The sequence below is a fragment of the Chenopodium album genome, chromosome 10, assembly GCF_948465745.1.
Source record: "Chenopodium album chromosome 10, dcCheAlbu1.1, whole genome shotgun sequence".
Classification (NCBI taxonomy): Eukaryota; Viridiplantae; Streptophyta; class Magnoliopsida; order Caryophyllales; family Amaranthaceae; genus Chenopodium; species Chenopodium album.
Window position 1 is genome coordinate 9834089 of NC_137843.1, and position 24258 is coordinate 9858346.

Genomic DNA, 24258 nt, shown 5'->3' on the forward strand with positions numbered 1-24258 from the left:
GTCATCTAGAATTGTTCTCTACTTTTTTTTTTTTTTTTTTTTTAATCTTGTGAGACAAAGAGTTCCAAAACTTGTGGTTAAAACTAGTTAGGTAGCCAAACAAGGTTTTCAAGCATCATTCGACTGATTTAGATCTTGAGCTAGAGTTCGAACTTAAGTTATGACCAAGTGAAGCTTGAGTAGCTCGAGAATAGGCTAAGCTATCAGCCTATTATTAGCCCTACTTGAAGTTAAAGGCCGTGACTCCGTCAGTGACGAATCGAATAGAATAAACATGCTAAACGTAGAGAAGCATGGAAAACCCGCTTACATCATACATGGAGTCCACGTATTTACATGGAATTTTAGCAGAGTCAGCACAATAAGAGTGACGCGATTTCATAGCATCAAATCAAAAAACGCCATTATGAATGTCTTACATTACATTCCAAATATTCCTGATCAGCACTTACTAAGCAAATGCATGCTGACATTACAATACCATTATGTAGTATGGACGGCAACTTAAAGCTACCTAAACAGCAATTGTTCTCTGGATTCTTTACAGATTAAAGATTCAAGAATCAGATCCAACTACTTTGGAGTCCCATGCAGTATTAGCTCCAAAATTACGATTTGAGCGAGCAATTAGTGGTACATCCCATCAGGTCTTAAGCAGTATGAACATGACTGCGCTGTGCAGAGAACCATTGTGTGCAACTTCTTCTAGGTTCACCTGGCTGTATGATAGAATTTGCTTAAATTAAAGAGGGAATTATATCTTGTTCATAGCTGATTAGGGACAGAACGAAGATCTCCATCTGCAGATCCATCACTGTAGGTGTGAACATGTCATTGCAGTGTAACATTATTGTGTAACTTGTACACGTAATACTTTCTCAATCGAAAACGATTGAATCAAACTTATAATGCCTAGATACTCTATTTAGGAAAAGGAACAAAAAACAAATACAAATAGAGCATAAATCTTTAGTGAGGCCATGCCAAACACAACTCTTTGTTTTAAGAGAACATGGAATCTTAGAGGCATAATGATATGAGCATATTCCTAATTGATAAGAGCACATCATAGACACCAGCAATGCGATATTATTCTAATCCCTACAGAAAAACCTAATACCTTAATCCAAAACTGCTTCTCTAATTTCTTAACTTTTCGTAGGCATATAATATGCTAATCATCTTCATCAGTACATAATTCAGAAAAGCAGTCATGACGTTCGTTATGCCGTAATAGAAAGCTAAAGTGGCAATCATATTGACGAAATGTTAATAAAAAAAAATAAAATTATAGCATCATCTAATGAGGAATGGAAAATAATATAAGAGCATTATTGTTAATCAATGCATGCTGAATCATTAGCATAAAGAAGGATTAAAAGATTCATTACCCAACGACTATACTGCGTAACCTGTCCTGTTCTATGTATTTCATTAGATCAAGGCGAAAGTAATTGATAATTAATATATTCTTTACTAATCATGCCATGATCCGTACATTATCATCCAACAAGTTTTGTACGTTAAGCAACCAACGACATGCCATGAAATATGCTTATTATTCCGCCAAACATGATAAATTCATGCATCAAGTTCGCTACATTTTAAAATCAAAGATTGAACCGTATAAACATAGTAGTACCTAGCATGAACCATGTGCTAATGAAGTTATGTCTGATAATTCAATCAGAATCTGCAATCTTCTTAGATTCTCAAAACACTATCAGACAGAAAGAACCAACTACCTCCCCCTTTATTTCTCAATTTTGGCAACTTTTTCATCCCAGTTCTTTCATATTGGTGATTGAGGTTTTAGGCCAGAGACCGTTGAATTACTTCCAGTATTTACCAATTTCTACCAATTATCTATCCTTTTTTTTTTCTAGATAAACGTAATGAATAATCTCAAGTATTATTCGCGTGTAATATAAATTCCAACCCAAACATGCAATTAATTAATTATTTTTTAAAAAATCAATTAGAATAAGTCATATTTTGTACAACTTTTCAAGTCAATCCAGATAGGATAAACTTGAGTTGGATTTGTGTCAAATTTGAGTTTATCGTTACAGATCTACAGGTACAATACAACACGGGTCTTGTCTGGGTTCATCAATCAAATTCTGTACATGTCAACTTTGCCAGCTTCCTCCAATCCTCCACCCTTTAATATATAAATTAAAGTGTTCAATGGGTAACATGTACACATACTTCGTAATAAAACAAAGTATTTTATGTTATCTATGCGTGGAGGTGAAGTGGCTTAAAATGAGACATTGCGAGTTTGGGACATATAACATAACATGAGACAATAAATGGGTTTATATTTATTTTTGAAAGATAAAAGAGAAGGCTCTATAGGGCAAGCGGAAGAGGATCTTGATTGACAAAATACCCTTCCTAATTCTCACTTAACAAAAGCCTCTCTATCTTAGTAATTATACGAAATGCCGTGAAGATATGACGCTCTTCAGTCTTCACATATCGAATTGAAAATTAAAGCAGTAATCACTTCAAATAGCAATGACAAAAGCAATAATATCAACACAAAAGCAGAAGCAATCACGTTGGAAAACAGACGCAAAGGTTGGACATAGGCACCAAGCTCAAAATCAATACCTTAAAGCTTAAAAAATGCTTCATTTGCATTTTTAACAAAAAACCACCACCACCAACATCCACACTGGATGCTGACTTCTGATGTGGGGACAGGTTTAAGATGTACATCGTCCACAATATTATATACACTCTAGCACATGAAATTTATTCCAGACATATAAGGAAATAAATCAAGCATAAAGCTATTAAACATCTAGGGGCATAATTAGCAAACAATTGTTTAGAATTACCAATAAGTAAAAATCTTGGAGCTGATCAAAACAGGTGTTCATTCCAGCATTGGTTGTTCGGACACTGCCAAGTAATATCGCGCCGCGAATTATTTTGTTCCATAGACAATCATAAAATAAAACTTTAGTCAGCGTCCATATAAAAGCTGGTGGGGCCAATAAGCCATCAATCAGAAGCAACCACAAGTAAACACTAATAAAAACAAATCCTTACCAAGGGTTAGTGGTCTCGAGTCAGCAAGCAAGAAAACATTATAGCACATAGGCTGGAAATGCCACATGACTCATTCATCTGCCAAGACAGCATGTCACCATTTTGGGATTCAGAGTAACATTCCACCACCTGAGGAAAGAATGTTTTGCCATTCGAAAATCTGTCTTATGGCACTATATACCCTGCAAATAATACATCACAGAATTTTTCGTCTGCAAGAAGAGTTTCTGGAACACCTTCCTTTTGCAAACTTTTCTTCTCCTTCCGATAAAATTTGGCCTCATCGATTCTGCCACATAACTCAAGCCCTCTAATAAGCACATTGTAGGTTGCTGTTGCACCCTGAATTCCACTGCTTTTCATGGTCTTAAATGTGGCAATACCTTTATCAGGATCTTCAGCTGAGAAACAGGCACTGATTAAAGCAGTGTACCACGTAGTGGTCTTAATCTCCTTAGGAAATAACTTAAATATTTTCACAGCAGTGTCAAGCTCTCTGGCTTGACCAAGCCTATATATTAACGAGATAGCTAATTGTGGTTCAGGAAACAAATCATACTTGACCATTTTCTGAACTATTGGAAAAATCTTTAAAAATTCTTTCTTTCTAATCAGAACCCCCACTATTGAAAGGAATGCTTCATTTTCAATGTAAATGCCCATATCATTGCAGTTGTCCAAGACCAAAATAGCTGCTTCAATCCTCCCATGAGTACAATTTGCCTCAATGATTTTAGAGACAAGGTCAGGGGCTAACCGCTTATGCACTATTCCAGCATATAGGCGATCAATGGCAGCAAAATTTTTCTTTCTTAAAAATTCAATCAGAAGCCCCCTGTCTACGCTATAATTCATATCATATTTAGTTTCTTCCTCTCTCATGAACTCAATGTTATCAGAAGCATCATCAGATATATGAGGATTAACTTGTCGAAGAAGCAAATCAGTCTCATTAGCCATCTTTAGAGTTTCCTTTGCTTGAAGATAGACAGGGTAACGAAGAACAAGTAAATTTTCCTTCATGTACAGCAGAATTTGGATAATTGCCAATGCTTCCCCTGCTTTACTACATTGCTCTACCAAAATATTGCATGTAGCTTTGTCAGGTTGTACCCCAGTCTCTTGCATTTTCCGAAAAACTTCAAGAGCTGATTTGCATTTTCCTGTATGAAGTTGAATATTGGTTGATTGGTTTGGTATGATGTAATTTGCGATATCAACAGATCCAGACGGTCGCACCAGTGAACACACACAGATCAAATTTTGGCATTAACTGAAATGTAAATCTCTAAAAACTAGAACCTTGAAATCATGATAGATTCAAAAAATCCAAGTGTTTTATATAAAAAAAAAAAAAAAAAAAAAAAAAAAAAAAAAAAAAAAAATTATAAAAAGAAAAAAAAGAGTAAAAATCAAGGCTCCTTAATGAAATTAACAATAAAGGATGCAATTCAATACCAAATAGCTAAGCAATGAAACATGAGATTACTATCGGAATTCAGATTATTTCAGAATTGAAACGGATTATTTCACATGCCAATGCTTAAGATAGATGACTAAGGTAACAGTACCTAAGTGAAAAAGTGGTTAAGCAATTAGGATCCCCTTGTAATATCCGTAATAGCACCAAGTTCCACATAGATATTAAAATTTTTAAGATTCTACAAATCATCTATTTCTATAGAGGCAAACTCTAAGAGCGTCTTAATAGCTTTCATGGAAATCAATTAGAAAGTTCAGAATGAAAAGCTGCAATAATCACCGAACAAATCAAAACAATGGCCTTAAAAACACGACTAGCTGAAAAACATGTTTACTATTAGAACAAGTTAGCTGCTCACTGATTCTCCAGGGATTAAATAAAACCACAAACACTTGCAACTTTGCAAGATGGCTGATGTAGACAATAAATAGAAGACAGTGAGGAAGAAGGAAGCATATGAACTACCTCACAAACAGAAGCATAAGGGTCTGGCCTGGATTTTCAAAATGCCTTGATGTTTAAGCTATATAAACATCCTAGCTAAACAAACAAATTTGACCAGCTTACTACCAGCATACTCACAGTGAACCAAAATCAAGTTCAAACTTTTGGTTTAGGAGTGTTCCCCCAAAAAAAATTCTTCACACTAAATTTTCCCCTATAAGTTTATTAAGAATTTTGCAATATTTCCCAACTGGATAATCTTATAGCTTTTAATATAGGCTTTTGGCTATCACAATATGTCATTCTAAATGCATTACTTAAAATACATCTCCATTAATACTACCCTAGAGTCCTAGACTTTCAAATAAGTTTTCACTACATCATTCAATTAATACTCAAGGTAAGAGTGTGTACATTTTATTCTACTCAAATTAGTTTTCCCCTTTTCAGGAATAATTAGGATATCTTAGTTATGAAAAACAAAACATTCCCTAAAATAAATTTAGAAGTATAATAAGTTATCAATCTACCTTCAATACCACAAGGCTTTAGAACCAATTAGTATCATTTTAAGGTGGCAGAGATCCTTGGGAAATTAGCACTCCAAGTATTGGTTGTAAACGAAGAGACTTGTTTCAGTGGAAAAAAAAAATGAGAGAGAGAGAGAGAGAGAGAGGAGAGAGAGAGAGAGGAGAGAGAGAGAGAGAGGCTCTAGACCACATATATCGTCAGAAGATCTAAGCAGCAGCAGACATTATAATAAACATGAAAGTAAAAAGAAACAATTCTCACCAGAGCGAATTAGATGCTGCATTAAGATTGTATAGGTGTGGCAGGTAGGTTTAAGTCCTGATTGAAGCATTTCCTTGTATATGTCAGTGGCTTCCTCAGCTCTGTTATTATCAAATAAGACCTTCATATAGGCTGTATAAGAAACAACAGTTGGATGACAATACTCAGCTTTCATATCCTTCCATACCTTCACAGCTCCATCAAAGTCACCACTGTTTGAAAGCCAATGGAGCATTGAAGTATAAGTGATAGCATCAATCTTTATCCCTTTCTCCTGCATTGCTTGAAAGACATACATCATTGAATTTATCCTTCGTGCCTCTCCAAATATATCCAGCATTGTCGTGTATGTAAATTTGTCGTGTTTGAAACCCTTCTGTTTTGAAATCCAATTGAAGAACAACCAAGCCTTCTCCATTGGTGGGTGAGATTTTAGAACTTGATTGACTGTGAAAGAGTCCCATTTGATACGAAGCCTCTGTAGCTGTTCTTGGGCAGAAATCCATGAGGTACACCTCAGAATATTAGAAATCTGTCTAATAACATCACTCATGTAAACCTTTCTATCTACATTTTTCTTATTGACTTGCTTATCTGTTCTGATCACCTTTCTGTGAGGTGGCTGAGAGGGGCCTTTACATGAAGAAAGGGAATGTACATAACAAGTAGCAATTTTCCAAATCCAAAAATGCCAATCAGTGTAAGCAGGCCGACAAGCCTTGAATTTCCAGAGAACTCCTCCAAAGGCATAGGGCAAGGACATCAGTGACCACCAATTTTGCCAAAACAAGGTTTCATATCATTACAGTGCTAAACAAAACTAAGCTTCATATTAATTCTGCACAAAAGAAAAGTACAATGAAAGTGTGTCCAGAAAAAGGGGAAGAAAGAAGAGTTATGTCATAGGGAAAGGGGCTATATCCAAACCTTGCAAATAAGAAAGCACTCTTCATCTTTACAGAGCAAAATAATAAAGAACTACAGCAGAAACCAATTGACTAAGGTGTATTTGCTAGTGTTGTCTATGAATTTATAGTGTTGGAAACAAAAAAAATTGCAGAAATATCCAAAACAGAGATCGGAATAATTAGCAATGCTGAACAAGCACATAGTGTTTTGTTTGTCCATTTCTTTGAGATCAGAAAGGCTACAGAGGGAGGCAGAAAAAGTTATCAGCTAAAAGTTCCTCACATTGGCCCATAAATCCCATTATGTTCACTAGGGTTAATTTGAGCAAATCCATAACAACCCACACAAGTCAAGCCCAATGACGTATATTCCCACACAGTTAACCAAACAAGTCAAGAGAAGAGCTTAAGCAAATTAATTCTTCAAGTTGCAGCTTTCCATTATAATAATAGGCATCAACTAGGTATAAGTTCCGGTCATTCAAGGATGTTCAATTTCCATAATTCCCTTTGTATCCCGACATTATACAGACCAACATGCCCATTAATTTGATACACAAAAGCGAACTCAAATTAAATTATTCACAAGGAAAAAAACAAAAGCTAAACGAAGCACAATCAAGCTCAAAGAGGAAGAGAAAAAGAAAGAGTGAAATTAATCATCTAGCGTCATACTTCATAATAATTACACTCCATATCATTCTAAAGAAATACAAAAATTAAGGGTGTAATTATTCACCTCTGAACTAAATTGAACTTATTAAAACTTATATTAGTTGTAATTTGAACTTGGGTAACCCTGAACTAATCTGAACTTATTTTTTCTGATCTTAACTTAACTCAACTTATCTAACCTGAAATAAGTGAAAAAAATGGTGAATAAAACATACCCTAAAATTTACATTCGAAATCTAAAACTCATTATCACAAGTGGACACCTCTCCTGATACAATAAATAAATAGATCAACTATGTAAGTACAAAAAGTAAATTAATCAAATACATGACATAAAGCTTAATATCAGAGCGTTATTCAGCTTAACAAGCAGGTCAAATAAAAAACAAAAACTAAAGAGCAAGAACGTGAGTCTGCCAAAGAAATCTTAGAATAACTATGCGAGGGATGTAAAATATTAAATCATAACACTATGTGTACATTCTGAAAAGTTAAATAATCCCTTATACAGTTATACTTGTACATCTTCCCAACACCTACATTCTTTGATTCTCCATCTCATCACTAAATGCTCCATTCTTAAACAATGTATAAAAAAGATCAAGGCGCACTAAAGCGAGAGGGGTTCTGCTGCGCCTAGGCGCGCCCTCAGTGCGCCTCTTTGAAGTGAGGTGCACTATATGGGCAGTTAAAATTTTTTGGCTCAAGTGCGCCTTGGGTGCGCCTCGGGCGCTTTTGAGCGCCTAACCCAAAACGCCTCGTCCAGACTAAAATAAGCGCTCACCCTGATCGCCTTGCGCCTAGGCGCGCTTTTCAAACACTGTTCTTAAATAGGTACAATCCAATAAAATAGCACACAACCCTAGGAGTAAAGAAGCTATACACTCGTTTGGTCCACAGACACCACACCAGCTAACACCGATGTCACCGAAGGTTAAAACATAACCAAAAGAATAAGATAGGCACTCATAAATCTTTTTATGTCCACTTCACTTCAATTCTCCAAGCCTGTAGCAACCCAAGTAGAGCAAGTCCAACAACACTATATCCCACACATACCCAACCAAGCCAAGAGGACAATTCAAACACCTCAATTCTTCAAGTTGCAATGATCTAGATAATATTGGGATTCAGCTAGGTAAATATTCCAAAAATTCAAGACTTCCAGTTTCCTTGAGCACTTAGAACTCCAGAAACTACTGAACTTTAAAACAATCTTCCCAAGCAAAGGACCAAACGAAACAGGCAGCAATAAGCCCCAGAGAGAGAGAGAAAGAGTGAAACCAATAGTATAGCTGTATAAGACTTAAACTTTACACCATCCAAACTAAATAATTAAACCAGAAACGAAAACGGGATTAACATCCGAATTCCATAACAGATTATTACAAGTGGGCACCTCTCCCACTAAACAAAAAGCTATCAACCCTAAAAATGTAGATAAGTAATCAACAAGCACATGAAATTACAAAACTCTAAACAAATTACATCAACCTCAATCAGTTTTGAAATTTCCTTTAAAAAAAATTAGTTTCAAAAAGAGCTTTTATATCCTCATCCTCAATCAGTCCTTCAAAGCAGCCCTCCTCTCCCCCACAAAAACCTACTCCAATCTATATCCTTCCCTTCCTCCATCAAAAACCAAAATGTTGGAGCACAATCGAAATACCAAGCCTTAAAGGCCTTTAATATGTCAAGACATCTCCATCAAGACTATAGCAAGAGGGGTTGGGGTGAGATTACAAATAGCTTAAGCCTAAAAGCGCATATCAATGCTAGATAAAATTTCCCAATGAATTGCAATCCTCTTGCTAATAAAAAAATTGATGGTCCTTTCTCTCCTCTCACCATGAACAGGATGTTGTTGTGCTCTCACTCTCATTTTGAGTGGCATGTACAAGATTCCGGAAAAGGGGATGTGGAAACAATATTCAAACAAATTCATCACATGACAGAAAACTTAATACCATAAAGTCATTTAGCTTAATATATAGTTCAAATATGAAAAAAACATTCAAATTCTAGGAACTGGAACATAATACTTCCAATCAAGCATTGCAATTATCTTTCTAAAACTTATCGTGCTTTTACGCACACATGTCTATAAAGTTAAATAATCTTTTAAACACACTTTCTTCCAACACCTACATTCTCAGTTTCATCACTACATGCTCCATTCTCGACAAAGTTCGCTACACCCAACATTGATAGTTATCTAAAAAGGGAAGATAATTTGCTACAACTCCTACATAAATCAACAACCACACCCCCCTTAAGAAAACACCATTATCTCAACTCATAGCCTGATTTCCTAACTATTTCACCACCATTCGAGGTGCCGGCTGATTTCCATCCAACCTCATTCTCCTTCAAATTGGTTGCTCAATTTAATTCATGAAAGGCTTGCTTAATATGTTCATCAAAAGTGACTAAATAAACTTTATTCTTCTTCAAATTCCATTTTTGTAGTTTTGTTGTAATAGTAAAGGTTGTATAAACAATAGGCTGCAACACATTAACAACCAAATATGGCTTAATTATCGAAGTAGGCTCGTTGAATTGTTCGAGTATTCATAAACAAAAGTTCAATAATCCGAACCCTAAATTGACTATAATGACAATTAAATTAACGAAAATGTGGAACTAAACCCTAGATTGTGAAATTGTAATTCGATGTCATAAAAAAAATACTTACCTCAGAATCTGCTTCAATGGAGGAGAGAAACGAAGGTTTCTTCAGAGTAAACTTCCAAAGAACTTCCAAAAATACAGGTTTATGAAACGTATTAACTTTAGGGGCGTTTAATGTACGTATGAGATATGAGTCTAGAATGACAAAAATCCATACCTAACTACGTTTAGTTGTTATAAATAGGAAAATTTGTTAAAAAAAAATTTTAAAAGCACATTTTTACGAAAAAAAAAAATTTTAAAAGCTTTTCGATAAAAAAAAAATCACTACGTTCATTTTTTTGCGAGAGGAAACCTATTTCTTTAATTATTTTTAAATTAACTTAATATGTCTTATTTCCATAGAAAAGCAAGTCAGAGAAACAAGAAGAATTGTATTGCTGGTTTGTTTAAGTCCATGGGCGAATGGGACAAAGATGATACTCGGATGCAGGGGATCGTAGCTAAATATTTTTCGTCTTTGTTTAAATCTGATAATCCCGAGAATTTTGGGGCTGCGTTGGAGGAACTGGAGCCTATGGTGTCGACTGAGATGAATCGAAAGCTAGTAGAGGAGCCGAGTTCCGAGGAGTTTAAATTGGCTCTATTTCAAATGCATCCCAATAAAGCACCTGGTACAAACGATATGCATGCTCTCTTTTTCCAAAAATTCTGGCATATTGTTGGGTCTGACATTGTTGCCATGGTTAAAAACTGGTGGAGGGGTTTGATTGATATTGCTGAGATAAATAGGACATGTATTGTTTTGATTCCAAAATGTGATGAGCCGAAGTACATGACTGAATTTCGCCCCATTAGTTGTTGCAATGTCATTTAAAAAATAATTTCCAAGACAATGGCAAATAAGCTCAATGTAATACCCCATATTTTTTAAACGTATTTTCTAATTAGTATTCTCTTAAAAAAAGGTATTTTAGTAATTTATTTTACTATTTGAATTTTGGAGCCAAAATGATATTTGAATTTCGGCGCCTAAAGTATTTTAAAACTTAATTATTATTTTTGGATTTTAGATAAGATTTATTATCCATTTATTTTATTTTAAAAACCGGATTATTTATATATATTCCGGATATTTTAATTAAACAAAATTATATTTTATTATTTATTTAAAAGGGCCGAAAATTCCTAAATTATTAACTATGATTTTCGGATTTTCTATGTGTAGAAAATCTGATTTTCTTAGTTATTTTATTTAGTGAATAATTGGTATTTTCCTAATTAATTATTTTATACAAAATATTTTATTTACGCAATCATTTTTAATTCCTTAAAACTAGCAAATTAATTCCCTAAATATCTAAAGCCACCATGATGGATTTTTGGGTGACTTATTTTGGTAAATTATATTTTTAATTATCTCCTTAAAATCTCTTATTTTCCTTAATTCTATTTCTCCATCTTTTTAATATCTAATCATCATATTTTCTTGCCATTCATTCTTCTTAATTATTCCCCAAGTAATTCCAATGTCCTTATTATTTTTCATGACATACATACATTCCATATTCAATTATACACAATCACCTTAATATCCAAAATTTCCTTAATTCTTTTACTCACTTCTCCAAGTAATCTCTTAAACCCTACTTGCCATAATTCTTCCCACATTCTCTTGCTATAATTCTTGCATGAGCTAGCCTATAAATACCCCTTCATACCTCTCATATTCTTCACACCAAAAACCCAATTCTCTTCTTCTCTCTTATTCTTCTTTTCCCTAAACCTTTTCATACTTTTCTTCTCCTCTTTTCATACAAATATTATCCCGTATATCTTTGAAGCTAGTTTTCGGGCACTTCTGGTCAGTTTTTGAGGTATTGATGTTTCACAGAAGATTGTTCCTCTCAAAAAATCGTTGAGTTTAGGTTCAAGAATCACCCAATTCGGAGTTATATTGAAGGAGTTATGACCTCTGCAAGTTCTGCCTATTCTTTCCAACGAAAATTCAATTATCTTTAATCCTATTCTTTTTATTTTCTTCATGGTTAGTTTTCTAAAATACAAATACCTATTTCAAAGCTATAATTTTATATTAAAGTATTATTTTAAAAGATTTTTATAGTCCATGCACATTAGATTTGAGTTTTATATTGTGATAACCTAATGGTTATGTTATTTACAAGGTGTATTCGTGATTGAACTTTGAAAGTGCGAAGTGTTGATTGATATTCGGAATCAAGGTTCTTGAGGTTCTTTTTGTGTGGTTTTTCTAGCAAGGATCAAGGTACGTTTAAGTGGCTAGATAGCTTTGAAAGTGATTGGTTTGAATAACATGTTTTATATGATTTGATTGGTGATTGAATTATGATTTTGAAATAAATTATGTTTGAAGATATTGATTTTAATAAAAGTATTTTGAATGATTGATTTTTAAATCATGTTTTGAATGGTTTGAATTACTTATCATGTTTAAATAAAGGAATTGATTTTAAAAGGTTTGTTGAATTAAATAAAATGTTTTTCAAGGAAGAGTTATTGATTTTGAAAAGTTATTAATATGAGATTTTATTCTCAAGTATCTATTTAAAAGGTTTTGATTTTGAAAGTATGTGGAATTAATAAAAAGGATTTTGAATTATATTGGAATTTATTGGATATTAAAAGGATTTATTGAACCATTGAATTATTATTATTAATACTTTATAAACATGTTGGTAATCCCACTATGCGGATTTGGTTTATTGATAAGGCCTTGAACTTTGTATGACCGGGTCTTTCCTCAAGAATAGCCTTGTAATATAAGGAGACTAGCTTGGGGGTGTACACACTTGGGTGAGGAATTGGATTAAAAGAAATTGGTTCTTAATAAAGGAATTGGTTTTATTAACTATTATTTTGAATATTGAATCATTGGAATCGATTTTGGAATAATGAGTTTGGAATTTATTGGATTACTTATTGGAATTGATTTTTAAAGCATGTTTGCAAATAAATTGAGTTTACATTATCTTGCACTTATCGTACTTAACATAATTTGCTAATCCGTATTTCTTATTTGTTTTGGTTCGCCTTGTTTACCGTAATGGTAAGCAGTGTTGACTATTTTCAGGTGGAGTCATGAATGAGCATATGGAAGTCCCGGGATTTGCTTCACCTAGTTTAGGAATGTTGATCTTGTCTTTATTTTGAGTACTCATAACAATGTTACTATTTTTATAAGTATTAATAAAAGAAATTAAAGTTGAGTTTCCGCTACAAGTTTTGTTATTGAGTTAAGTATTTTGAGTAGCCTTGCGTAATCACGCGGCGGTAATACGCCCAAATCTATCTCTACGGTATAATTATACGTATTATACTGGTATTTCCGTAGAGGGAGATTTGGGGGTGTTACACTTAAGCCATTTCTTAATGAAATTATTTCTATAAATCAGAGTGCTTTTATCCCGGGTCACTTGATTACAAATAATGCCGTTGTTGCTTTTGAGATTTTTCATTCGATAAAGAGAAAGGGGGAAGGAAGAGATGGTACGGTTGCTTTCAAACTTGACATGAGCAAGGCGTTGATAGGCTAAAATCGTATCACCTAATCAAAAGTAATTCCTAAAACCACTAACTAATAATAGATAGGGAAGTAGGGTCGAATCCACAGGGAAACAAATCTTTCTATTCCTAATTAATTATTATAATCTAAATTATTAAGTAACCAAAAGTTGTTATTTAAAGGAACTATACTACGAAGAATATGAGTAGGGAGAAATCAAATAATAAAAGACCTAGGGCATAGGTTCACCAATAAATAATATTGTAGGGTAAAACATAACAATCAATCATCAATGCATCAATTAATCAGATCATAAAGGGCTTTCGCTACGTATTACAATCACAGAGTTAATTTACCGGTATTAAATCTCATCTCTCGAATCTCGACCTAACCATTTATAAATTAGTCTGCCTATTGAAACTAAGCCTAAACATCAATTCTCATCTCTAGAAAGAGAATCAATATTGCTAAACTCATACGAATTAAATCTGGCCAAATCTAACCGCATAGCATTAAATCAATCAATAGGAAATTAATCAAGCATTGACAATTAACAATAATAAATTACCCCTTCATATTATTTATGGATCCCCATAACCCTAGAAAGAAAATTACTCACACATAATTAAATATAAACTAAACAAAGCAATTAAACAAGTCATGATGAAAGAGAGAGAATAAATAACTAAGATTAAAGGAGAAGAAATCGTTACCAAAGTTGAAGGAAACAAGAGATGGAATTAAACAAAGAGTTGTAGAGAGAGAAAATAATACTAGATATTAAGCGGAGAGAGAGAGAGAAAAGTTAGAGAGAGAAAGAGAGAGAGAGAGTAAGGGAAGGGAGAAAAGAATACTAAACTCGCTTAACAAAAGCGTATATATACTAAGCTCGAAAATCCTAAGTTAAAACAACTTAAACGACGCTTAAACTTCTCCTCAGAAACACGCGCCCAATCGAGCGAGTTCTTCGTGGGCTTCTCTTCTCGTGCCCGGTCGGGCGCGCCTTTGGGCGGAGACCCTTGCACCGGGCGGTGACACTTCGGGCTACTTGGACACCTTGTTTGGGCTTGTAACTCGGCCAAAACCAAATATCCTCCTTGGGGCTTTAATCATTCGGTCCAATGCCTCATCTTCTCATAAGTCGAGCCCTTAATCACCGGTTCGATGACTCTAACCGATCTTGGGCTACGAAAGACGGTCGTGCTCCTCCAATGCTCGTAGTCGCTCCATAAAATTCCGGAAAAATGCTCCAAGAGTGCAATTCCCTATAAAACTCAACCAAAACTATGAAAACACTAGAAAACACATATTAGTAATAAAAGTGGCTCTAAAGAGCCAAAAGCACTACTAATTATGACCAAGGGACGGGGGTAAAATACTATATAAAATAGACATATCAGGCGTATGATAGGGTGAAGTGGTGCTTTTTGAAGGAAGTTATGCGCAAATTGGGTTTTTGCAGTGACTGGATTCGCCGGGTTATGGAGTGTATTTCAAGTGTCTCTTTTTCTTTCAAGGTTAACGGGGAAATTGCGGGGTCTGTGATACCATCGCGAGGAATTCGGCCAGGTGACCCAATTTCTCCGTACCTTTTCCTTCTTTGTGCTGATGCGTTTTCAGGTCTCTTTTCTAAAGCAACTAAGGAGAAAAAGATTAGCGGTGCTAGAGTTTGCTATGCGGCACCTAGAATGTCTCATTTATTTTATGATAGTATTCTTTTTGCAAAAGCTACACTGCAGGAATGTTTGAAGATAGCTGACATTATCAGTTTATATGAGAGAGCATCTGGTTAGAAAGTCAATTTGAGTAAGACAAAGGTCTCTTTTAGCAAATATGTCACAATTGAACGAAGAAATGAGATTATTGAAACTTTGGGTGTGAGAGAAGTAAAAAGACATGAGAAATATTTAGGGCTTCCGACGATGATTGGTAAGTCTAAAAAGGCTATTTTTTCTGTTTTGAAGGAACGAATTTGGAAAAAATTGAATGGGTGGAAGGAACGACTTCTCTCAAAACCGGGGAAAGAGGTTTGATAAAATCAGTGGCTCAGGCGATTCCCACATATATGATGAGCGTCTTTAAAATTCCGGATGGTTTGATTGATGAAATCCACACCTTACTTTGTCGTTTCTGGTGGGGCTCACGGGAGAATGATAGAAAATTACATTGGCAAAGTTGGGAGAAATTATGCCTTCCGAAGGCTAAATGTGGAATGGTTTTTCAGGATCTTAAATGCTTTAACCAAGAACTCTTAGCAAAGCAAAATTGGCGGCTGCTTACCAATGATTCATCTTTGCTCCATAGCATTCTTACAGCGCGGTACTTTAAGAACTCAAATGTCCTTAAGGCTCTAAGGGGATACAACCCAAGCTACACTTGGAGAAGTATGTGGGGGGAAAAAGGGCTACTTCATGATGGCCTTGCGTGGAGAATTGGTAATGGTGGCAGTGTTCGAGTGTGGAAAGTCCCTTGGGTCTTAATTGGTGGAAAACTACTGTGCTTCCAATTCTGGATGGGGCTGATGAGAATATGCTGGTTAGTGAGCTAATATTTGATGGTTGTATGGAGTGGGATGCGGACAAGGTTTGCACGATTATGGGAAATGAGGTGGGGGCTAATGTTTTAGCTAACCCACTGCCATGTAGGAGACAAGCTGATGGGGTGCATGTATTGGTGGTAAAGTAAAGATGGGTTATATTCAGTGCGCTCTGGCTATTGGTTGTCGAAAGGTGGGGAAGGTAGTGAGCTTGCTGGTGTACCTGATGAGGAGGTGTGGCGAACAAGAGGGCCGCCGAAGCTCCTACATTTCTTATAGAGTGCGGTGAAGGGCAACCTTGTTGTCAAGGATAGACTCGTTCATCGCCATATCACTGAAGACGCTACCTGTCAAATATGTGGTCACCAAAATGAAACCATTTGGCATACTCTTATGGAATGTAGTGCGGTTTTTGCTACATAGGAGGGCAATGAGCTAAGGTCGAACCTTGATGATGCTCCTCACCATAACTTTGCTAAGGTTTGGGCGTGGTTATATAGGAAATGCAATGCTGAGGTGCTGAGTACTATGGTTGCATTGTTTTGGGCTGCTTGAAGGTGTAGAGACCTTATTATTTTTGAGAAAGAAAGGCCAAATGCAGTAATTCTGGCGTCTGGTTTCTGTAGGATGGTATATGATTATCAATCATATGCTGGAAATGTGTTTAACCGTATTGCAGCGGTGATGGTGCCTAGCAGCAGGTCAAATTGGAGCTGTCCTCCAATTAATGTCCTTATGTCCTTAAGATTAATGTCGATGCTCATGTCCCGAATAATGGTATGGCTGGGCTTGGGGTGGTCTGTAGGAAAGCGGAGAGAGTGATTACTGCAACAGCTACCAGGAAGGCTTGTTTATCTTCGCCAGAGATAGTGGAAGCTATGGCCATTCGATTTGCAATGCAGCTAGCTCTAAGGTTGGGGTATGGACGAGTGATGATTGAATCCGACGCCATCAATGTGATTAAAGCTGTGACTTCGAGAGAAAGAGGTTTTTCACCTATTTATTCCATCTTTGATGATATTTGTGTTGATAGAGCTAAGTTTGATTTTTGTACTTTTTCGCATATTAAGTGCTCTTGTAACACCGTGGCTCATCTTGTAACAAGAGGAGATACGGGTGATAATATGGAAGTTGTACGGTTGTATTCCTTTCCCCAAAGCATACAATCTTTGACGGAAATGGATTTGATTTAATTTTATAAATAAAGCTCTATCCGTTCCTTACAAAAAAAAAAAAAAAAAAAATAAAAAAAAAAAAATAAAAAAAAACTTAATTAGACTCTAATTTCCTCCCATTTCTTCTAATTTACCTCTAACCCACCCAATTACTTAATAATTAGATTTAATTTATACATTTAAAAAACCACCACCCCAACCACCAACCAACCACCCCTTCCCCCTTCTTCCCCCCCTTTCCCCCTCCTTTGGAAGCAACCCCCTCACCCACCAGACTCGCCGCCCAGATCCCTCCACCTCTGGCGACTTACCTCCATCGCCGGTGGACCGTCCCTTTCCCCCTTATCCCCGTTGGCGACCACCACCTCCCTTCGAATTTTTCAATCTTATTTACTCAAATATGCTCAAATAAAGTCCAAATCAATTGCAATTTGCTTCTAAATCACCCTAGCATCACATACATACATAATCAAAGCCAAAAAAAGCATCAATTGCAAGCAAGACACACAAAATTAAAAACCCCCAAATCAATTTTATAGGGTTTTTCAAAATCAAGGAGGTGGTTGTTAGGCGGTGATTAGGGGGAAAGGGAGGGTCGTCTGGCGGTGGAGGAAGTCGCCAGAGGTGGGGGGATTCGGACAGCGGGTCCGGTGGGGGAGAGGGTTGATTCCATGAAAGGAGGAAGGGGAGGGGGAAAGTGAGAAGGAAGGGGAGGGGGTGGTGGTTTTTTTTTTTTACATATATTAATTAAATCTAATTATTTAGTAATTTGGTGGGTTAGAGATTAATTAAAAGAATAAGAGTTTAATTAAGTTAATTAGAGGGTAATTAGGGAATTAGGTTTCTTCTCGCAAAAAAAATGAACGTGGTGGTTTTTTTTAACCAAAAAGCTTTTAAAAGGGTTTTTTTTTTCGCAAAATGGTGCTTTTAAAAGTTTTTTTTTTTGACAAATTTTCCTTATAATTATGAATTTTAAATTTTTAATTCAAACCCATGAGGTACAGGGTTTAGAAACCTTGGGAGGGAATGTAGGTTTGGTTCATTCCATTTCTTTAGGTATCAAATAAAAGGAAAGAATAGTGAGAGTTTCCATTCCAGAATAGAAGTATAGAACCAAACACATGATAATATGATATTAAGTATCAAGTTTCAACGCGAAGCAATAAGCTCGGGTATCCGAACTTTGGGTACCCAGATTGTTGGATCGGTTATCAGATACCCAATAAGAGATCCCATAATGATAATTAAACTTAATAATGTAGTTATTACGATGTCATTCAACAATAATTAACAATATACCACATAATCTTGATCAAATTATTAATAATATTACTATTCATTCATATTATAAAGTGATTATGAAGTAAAATAAGAGTTTAGATCTTTTCGAAAAAAGTAACAGTTTAGATTTTGGATAAATAGATTTAAGTAAGAAAAAAAAAATTGGTTATCGGATCGGATTGAATCGGGTAACCATTAATTTTAAAATGATACTCAATAACCATGCCTGATAAATTTGTGTTCCATCCGATTTACCCTTTAGACTAATTCAAAATCGAAGACCAGTTCTGGATGATTATGTTCCAGTCTCTTTTCAATTGTTGTTTTGGAGGATTAAACACGCACTGCACTAAGGGCCTGTTCTGATTGACTAAACTGAACTCAACTTATTGGAGCTGAACTGAATTGAACTTATTGGAGCTGAAATTGAATTGAACTGAATTGAATATTTTATGAGAGAAGAAAATTAAGAACTGATTTGATTCTATGAACAAGCTATGGCTGTATGCTTCATATAAAAAAAATGATGATAAGGGGATTTGAACACCCAACCTTTTATAAGAAAGATAGTTACTTAACCATCTAAGCCAATCATAAACTATGTTATAAATATGAAAATAAATGTATATAATTGATAATCACAATGCAAGGTCTAATTAAAGTAGCAACCGGTGCAACGCCCGGGCTACACACTAGTTTCTTTCATCAAATAAAGACAAGCAACTAACGTTCATCGATAAACTCCCAAATAGCGCGCTTACCGGGACAAGTGGACAACGACTAATAACGATGTTCAATTCAACGGTTCAACCCCTCCCACTCCGACGACTTTTCTCAATTTCCATCAAATTATCCCAGAAAAAATACTCTTCACAATGACTCCATTAGTTTCAATCATGAAATAGTACAAAATCCCAAAAAATTTTTTATAAAAAAGTGTCACAAATCTTGTTACTTTTCCCCCAAAATTCAAATCTAATGGATGATTATTATATGTACTCAAATATCATGTTGAGACCTCAAAACGACTGAGCTTTTTGGGTCTCCAAAGAACGGTTTAGATCCCCTTTTCATATCGTTTCTTCATCACCATTTCCATTTCCCTATCTGGGCACCATGAAGTAAGTTCAAATCTAATATCCTCTCAGTTTTTTCATATTCTTATGTAATCTCTCTATTATATTTGCTGTTATTTATTGAATCGTTTGATTTTCCGTCCAGCCTAGATTTAGTTGTCACGTTACTTGTTGTACGTTAGTACTTATGACAGTAGGGTTCTGAATAGACTGCTGGTATGGCAACTAAAAAAAACCCTTTTCAATTAATGGTTGTTTATTGATCCGGCATTGAGAAAATCGTGATACAGTAATCAGTGTTTTAGATTAGCCTTTCTGATAGATTATGTAGGGAAACATGTTTAGTGTGATGCACATGATGATGTGTAAAAAAAGTAACTTTATAGTACTGTATGTCTGTATGCAGGGCCGTTTCTGAGTTTTTAGGGGCCTAAGGGCAAATTGATAATTGGGGGCCCCTATAAATTTGGGTGTTTGCGTGATATACAAAATATACATTCATTTTCCTAAAAACTATACTTAAAAATAGTATTAACTTAAAGTGTAAATTCTCTCCAAAAAAAAAAAAAAAAAAAAAAACTTAAAGTGCAAATAAGATAAGTCCAAATTAAAATGTTAATCTATAAAATTCAATAACCAAAAAAAAAAAAAAAAAAAAAAAAAGTCAAAAAGTCCCACTTGATTGTTCTGAAAAAAAAAAAAAAAAAAAAAAAAGTAAATACGTAAATTGGAAGCGTACTATAAAAATAAACTTAAAAAAATGCTAATGGTTATAAACTTATAATAGAGTTATAAACTTATAATAGAAAGAAAGTACTCCTTAATAGATTAAAAATAAAGAAATAGAAAAGAAAGTTGAATTAAAAAACATATGACAGGTCTCGAACCTAAAACACAAGGCTTATTAAAGACCACAACAACAACTTGTAGTAACCACTGAGCTATTTGCTTATTTCTCAAATATTTAAGGAGATTAATTATTATATCTTAGATTTTGATTTGGGGGCCCTGGGCGGGTGCCCCGGCTGCCCCGCCCCAGCGACGGCACTGTCTGTATGTCAATATTAGATTGGTAGGTATTACTTAAACACTAGACATGTAACAGCATGAATATGCTCGATAACTGATATCTATGTCCGAAATTAATAGTTGCATATACTATTTTAGAATGTCTAAAAAAGTTGTCACATTTCTTAGGAAGTAGTGGATTGTTGAATTTCTTTTGGCTGAATGATCGGAAATGGGAATAGATAGAAATGAAACAAATTTTTAAAATGTTCTTTTTGTAATGCCATGTTAGGTGTATATCAAATTCAGAGGGATTGGGAAAATGTGATAATGATGTCTAGATTGAGGTTTTACAATGCAAACTCAGTATACACTAATGTTGGGTTTTTGGGCTTATAGGGGTGACTAAATCGTGAGGTTGAGTTTGGCCTATATTGGCTTGGTTCTGAGCCTCTTAACTGCTATATTATGAGCTCGGATTAACGAGCTGAAGGCAATATAATACCTCAATTTGTAACATTTATATTGCTAATGCTTTACAATATGAAGCTTGTTTGTTGTAGAGGATGTGCAGTACTATTTAGCACAATTCTCTGATGCTGCAAGACCAGCCATTGGTATCTATCCTATGCTTGTTGCTTGGTTGAGAAAACAGCAATATAATATACAAAGTATTGTAGTAAATTTCCCGTTCTTTAACAATTTTAAGAGGCGTTTTAGCTGTTCTTCTAAGATAATATAAGCAAGTTAGAAAATGTTATCTTATTTAAGCAAACATGGCCGTTGAGTTCCTGTCATTGGTAGGCGGAACACATGTAGCATTTTTCATCCTTGCCGTGGCTGGTTTTTAGCTGTTGTGCAGTTATGCTGTGACAGTTATACTCATTGCCTCTTTGTAAGTTTGTAGTCTTAAGATTTTTCAGTTTTCCTTCTTTTCTTGTTTTGACTTGTGTGACATTTTGGAATTGGATTGCATTTGCAGAGCAAGGAAGATCTTTGGGATATCTCTGTCCCTGATTCTCATCAATATGGCTGCTGTAATGGAAAAGGCAGATGAAAATCTACTCCCGTCTGTGTACACTGAAGTTAGTCAAGCTTTTAATGTTGGACCTGCTGATCTGGGGTATCTGACATTTGTCAGAAACTTTGTGCGAGGATTGGCATCTCCTTTGGCTGGGATACTTGTCATCAACTATGACCGTCCAACAATACTTGCAATGGGAACTCTCTTTTGGGCAGTATCAACCGCAGCTGTGGGTGTAAGCCAGCAATTTATGCAAGTTGCTTTCTGGAGGGCTGTCAATGGTTTTGGTCTAGCAATTGTGATACCAGCACTCCAATCGTTCATAGCTGACAGCTACCTAGAAGGTGTAAGAGGGACTGGTTTTGGGTTGCTTAGCTTTGTTGGTAGTTTTGGTGGAATTGGAGGTGGTGTTGTGGCGACAGTCATGGCTGGTCACGAATTCTGGGGTGTACCTGGCTGGAGAGTCGCTTTTATCATGATGGCTAGTCTGAGTATGACGATTGGCTTACTTGTTTTCCTATTTGTTGAAGACCCAAGAAAGATTTCCTCTTCCGAAGCTTCTGATAGGTAAATATTACTCTCTTGAATTATCACTATTATCATTGATGCCTTGCTAAATCCTAATCACTGGTGTCCCATCTATGTAACATTTTTTTTTTAAAACAAAAAAATATTTTTGGTGTCATTTCTGTTGTACTTGAGAGACTTTGTGCCATGATGAGGCCTCTAGGTTTGTTTTATTAAGTCTGGCCGTCTGGGGGTGCAGTAGGCGTGAATGAAAATATAGTTTCATAATTATACTTGAACTTGTAATGTACAAGGAGACATATTCTTTTGTGGTATATTGCTAGCACATATTATCTTCATAAACTTCCATGTCGGAATTCTTTGAGGTACATATCTGTTTCAATTATTGCAGGAGTGCTCTGATTGTTAAATATGGTGGAAGTTCAAAATCCATTTGGAATGAGTCACTGATAGCAATGAAAGCTGTTATGAAGGTTCAAACATTTCGGGTTATTGTTTTGCAGGGCCTGATGGGTTCACTTCCATGGACAGCCATGGTATTTTTTACCATGTGGTTTGAATTGATTGGTGAGTATGTTTTAAGAGCTCCATAATGTAATCTAATTATGTGATGGATCCCTGATGTTATTAATGATATCTATCAACAATTTAAAACAAAGGTTTTGATTCATAGGATAATAGTAGAAAGTATATATGAAGTATCTTGCATATTTCCTTCAATTACTTCACTATTCTATGATTCTATCCGTGTCACCTTTGTTTTTGCTTACTAAATGACCCTTACCAATTTCCACTTCCCTGGAAAATCAAGCACTAGTTCTGATGAACCCGCAGCTAACTAGGACTTTATCTGTATTTGTTGCCTCCAGGGTTTGATCATAATTCTTCAGCAGGGCTCCTTAGTCTCTTTGCTTTTGGAACTGCAAGTGGTGCCCTCCTTGGTGGGATGATTGCTGATCGGATCACACGTTTCTATCCCTATTCGGGCAGAATAATGTGCGCTCAATTCAGTGCATCCATGGGCATCCCATTCTCATGGTTCCTCCTCACAGTGATTCCTCAGTCTGTAAACAGTTGGTATATTTATGGAACCACTCTATTCTTCATGGGCCTGATCATCAGCTGGAATGGAGCTGCTGCAAATGCACCCATGTTCTCTCAAGTGGTGCCTGCTAAGCACAGGACAATGATATATTCTTTTGATCGTGCATTTGAGGGCTCCTTCTCTTCCTTTGCTGCACCACTGGTTGGAATACTATCGGAGAAAATATATGGGTATGATCCAAAATCAGTCCATCCTGGTGGAGGGTCAACCCAGGAGGCCTATGCTTTGTCCCGTGGACTTCTTACAATGATGGCAGTTCCATTTGGTTTATGCTGCTTGTTTTATTCACCATTGTATTGTGTATTTAAGCAGGACCGTGAAAGGGCTAGGCTAGCTAGTTTAAGGGAGGAAGTTGCTCTTAGTTCAGCAGTTGACAAGGAGTGATCTATCTTTTCTCTGAAGAATTTGCTGCTCTTAAGAGCTAGGTCATGTTAGCATTTTCGACTCAAGGATTACACTTTTTTTGCTAGAATTACACCACACGAGTTTAGAGGTGCCTGCAAATATCCACGAGATACCATTCTAGCTAGTAGCTACAAAATGTAAAATGCTCCTCTTGTACACTAATTGAATTGATTGGCCAACAAGGCCAAAATTTATTAAACAACTTTGTGAAGTTTGTATTGTTTTTTACTATGGGAGAAAAAACAACTATAACCTGAACGAAAATGCTTTAAATCAATCAAAAAGTGCAGTTATTGTTTCATACAAATAATATAATAACATAACACATTTTGATTTTGATTTTTTTTTTTTTTTTTTTTGAAAGGAAGCTCTAACCACTTGAGCTATATCTCAGTCTCAGATAACACATTTTAAATGTTAATGCCTTATATGATTCTAAATTTTAATGTCTATTTTCTTAATCAAATTATAAATACAAATCTTCATTATTCTACATAAAGAGATATAGTATAAATTGTTATTTCTATCAATACGAGTATACCAAAATCATTCACAGTCAAGTGATTTTTAAAAATTTTAT

General features: G+C 35.4%; 3 protein-coding genes across 5 annotated transcripts; 2 read left to right on the top strand and 1 right to left on the bottom strand.

The window, feature by feature from the left end:
* Positions 1-376: 376 nt before the first annotated feature.
* Positions 377-10196, bottom strand: LOC145563481 (pentatricopeptide repeat-containing protein At2g01390-like). Of its 3 annotated transcripts, none has more exons than XM_081623926.1 (5): positions 10061-10196; positions 5783-6620; positions 3064-4226; positions 2850-2913; positions 377-800 (listed from the first exon to the last, which is right to left on the bottom strand). In XM_081623926.1, the coding sequence occupies exons 2-3, from the start codon at positions 6543-6545 to the stop codon at positions 3229-3231; spliced, it is 1761 nt and encodes a 586-aa protein (XP_081480052.1). In that variant the 5' UTR covers positions 6546-6620; positions 10061-10196; the 3' UTR covers positions 377-800; positions 2850-2913; positions 3064-3228. The 3 variants fall into 3 exon arrangements, with proteins under 3 accessions (XP_081480052.1, XP_081480051.1, XP_081480050.1); XM_081623925.1 differs by having other exon boundaries at positions 377-814; XM_081623924.1 differs by lacking the exon at positions 377-800 and having other exon boundaries at positions 2537-2913.
* Positions 10197-14979: 4783 nt separating this feature from the next.
* On the top strand, positions 14980-17269 carry LOC145564763 (uncharacterized). The gene is made up of 6 exons (XM_081624971.1): positions 14980-15328; positions 15505-16075; positions 16223-16310; positions 16500-16567; positions 16634-16706; positions 16823-17269. Exons 1-6 carry the CDS (start codon positions 14980-14982, stop codon positions 17267-17269), a joined length of 1596 nt encoding a protein of 531 aa, XP_081481097.1.
* A 2074-nt stretch (positions 17270-19343) lies between these two features.
* On the top strand, positions 19344-23937 carry LOC145563482 (uncharacterized). Its single transcript, XM_081623927.1, has 4 exons — positions 19344-19653; positions 21599-22207; positions 22560-22735; positions 23038-23937. The coding sequence occupies exons 1-4, from the start codon at positions 19649-19651 to the stop codon at positions 23655-23657; spliced, it is 1410 nt and encodes a 469-aa protein (XP_081480053.1). The 5' UTR covers positions 19344-19648; the 3' UTR covers positions 23658-23937.
* The last annotated feature ends 321 nt before the right edge of the window (positions 23938-24258 follow it).

Bases quoted from the DNA above. Each gene is read 5' to 3' on its own strand.
- LOC145563481 (XM_081623926.1), bottom strand. From the start codon at position 6,545: ATGTCCTTGCCCTATGCCTTTGGAGGAGTTCTCTGGAAATTCAAGGCT. The intron at 4,227-5,782 runs GTGAGAATTGTT...AACTTCATACAG, and splicing joins GCAGCATCTAATTCGCTCTG to GAAAATGCAAATCAGCTCTT.
- LOC145564763 (XM_081624971.1), top strand. From the start codon at position 14,980: ATGCGCAAATTGGGTTTTTGCAGTGACTGGATTCGCCGGGTTATGGAG. The intron at 16,311-16,499 runs GTGTGGCGAACA...TTTGCTACATAG, and splicing joins CTGGTGTACCTGATGAGGAG to GAGGGCAATGAGCTAAGGTC. The intron at 16,568-16,633 runs GTTATATAGGAA...GGCTGCTTGAAG, and splicing joins TTTGCTAAGGTTTGGGCGTG to GTGTAGAGACCTTATTATTT.
- LOC145563482 (XM_081623927.1), top strand. The intron at 22,208-22,559 runs GTAAATATTACT...CAATTATTGCAG, and splicing joins TCTTCCGAAGCTTCTGATAG to GAGTGCTCTGATTGTTAAAT. The intron at 22,736-23,037 runs GTGAGTATGTTT...TGTTGCCTCCAG, and splicing joins CATGTGGTTTGAATTGATTG to GGTTTGATCATAATTCTTCA.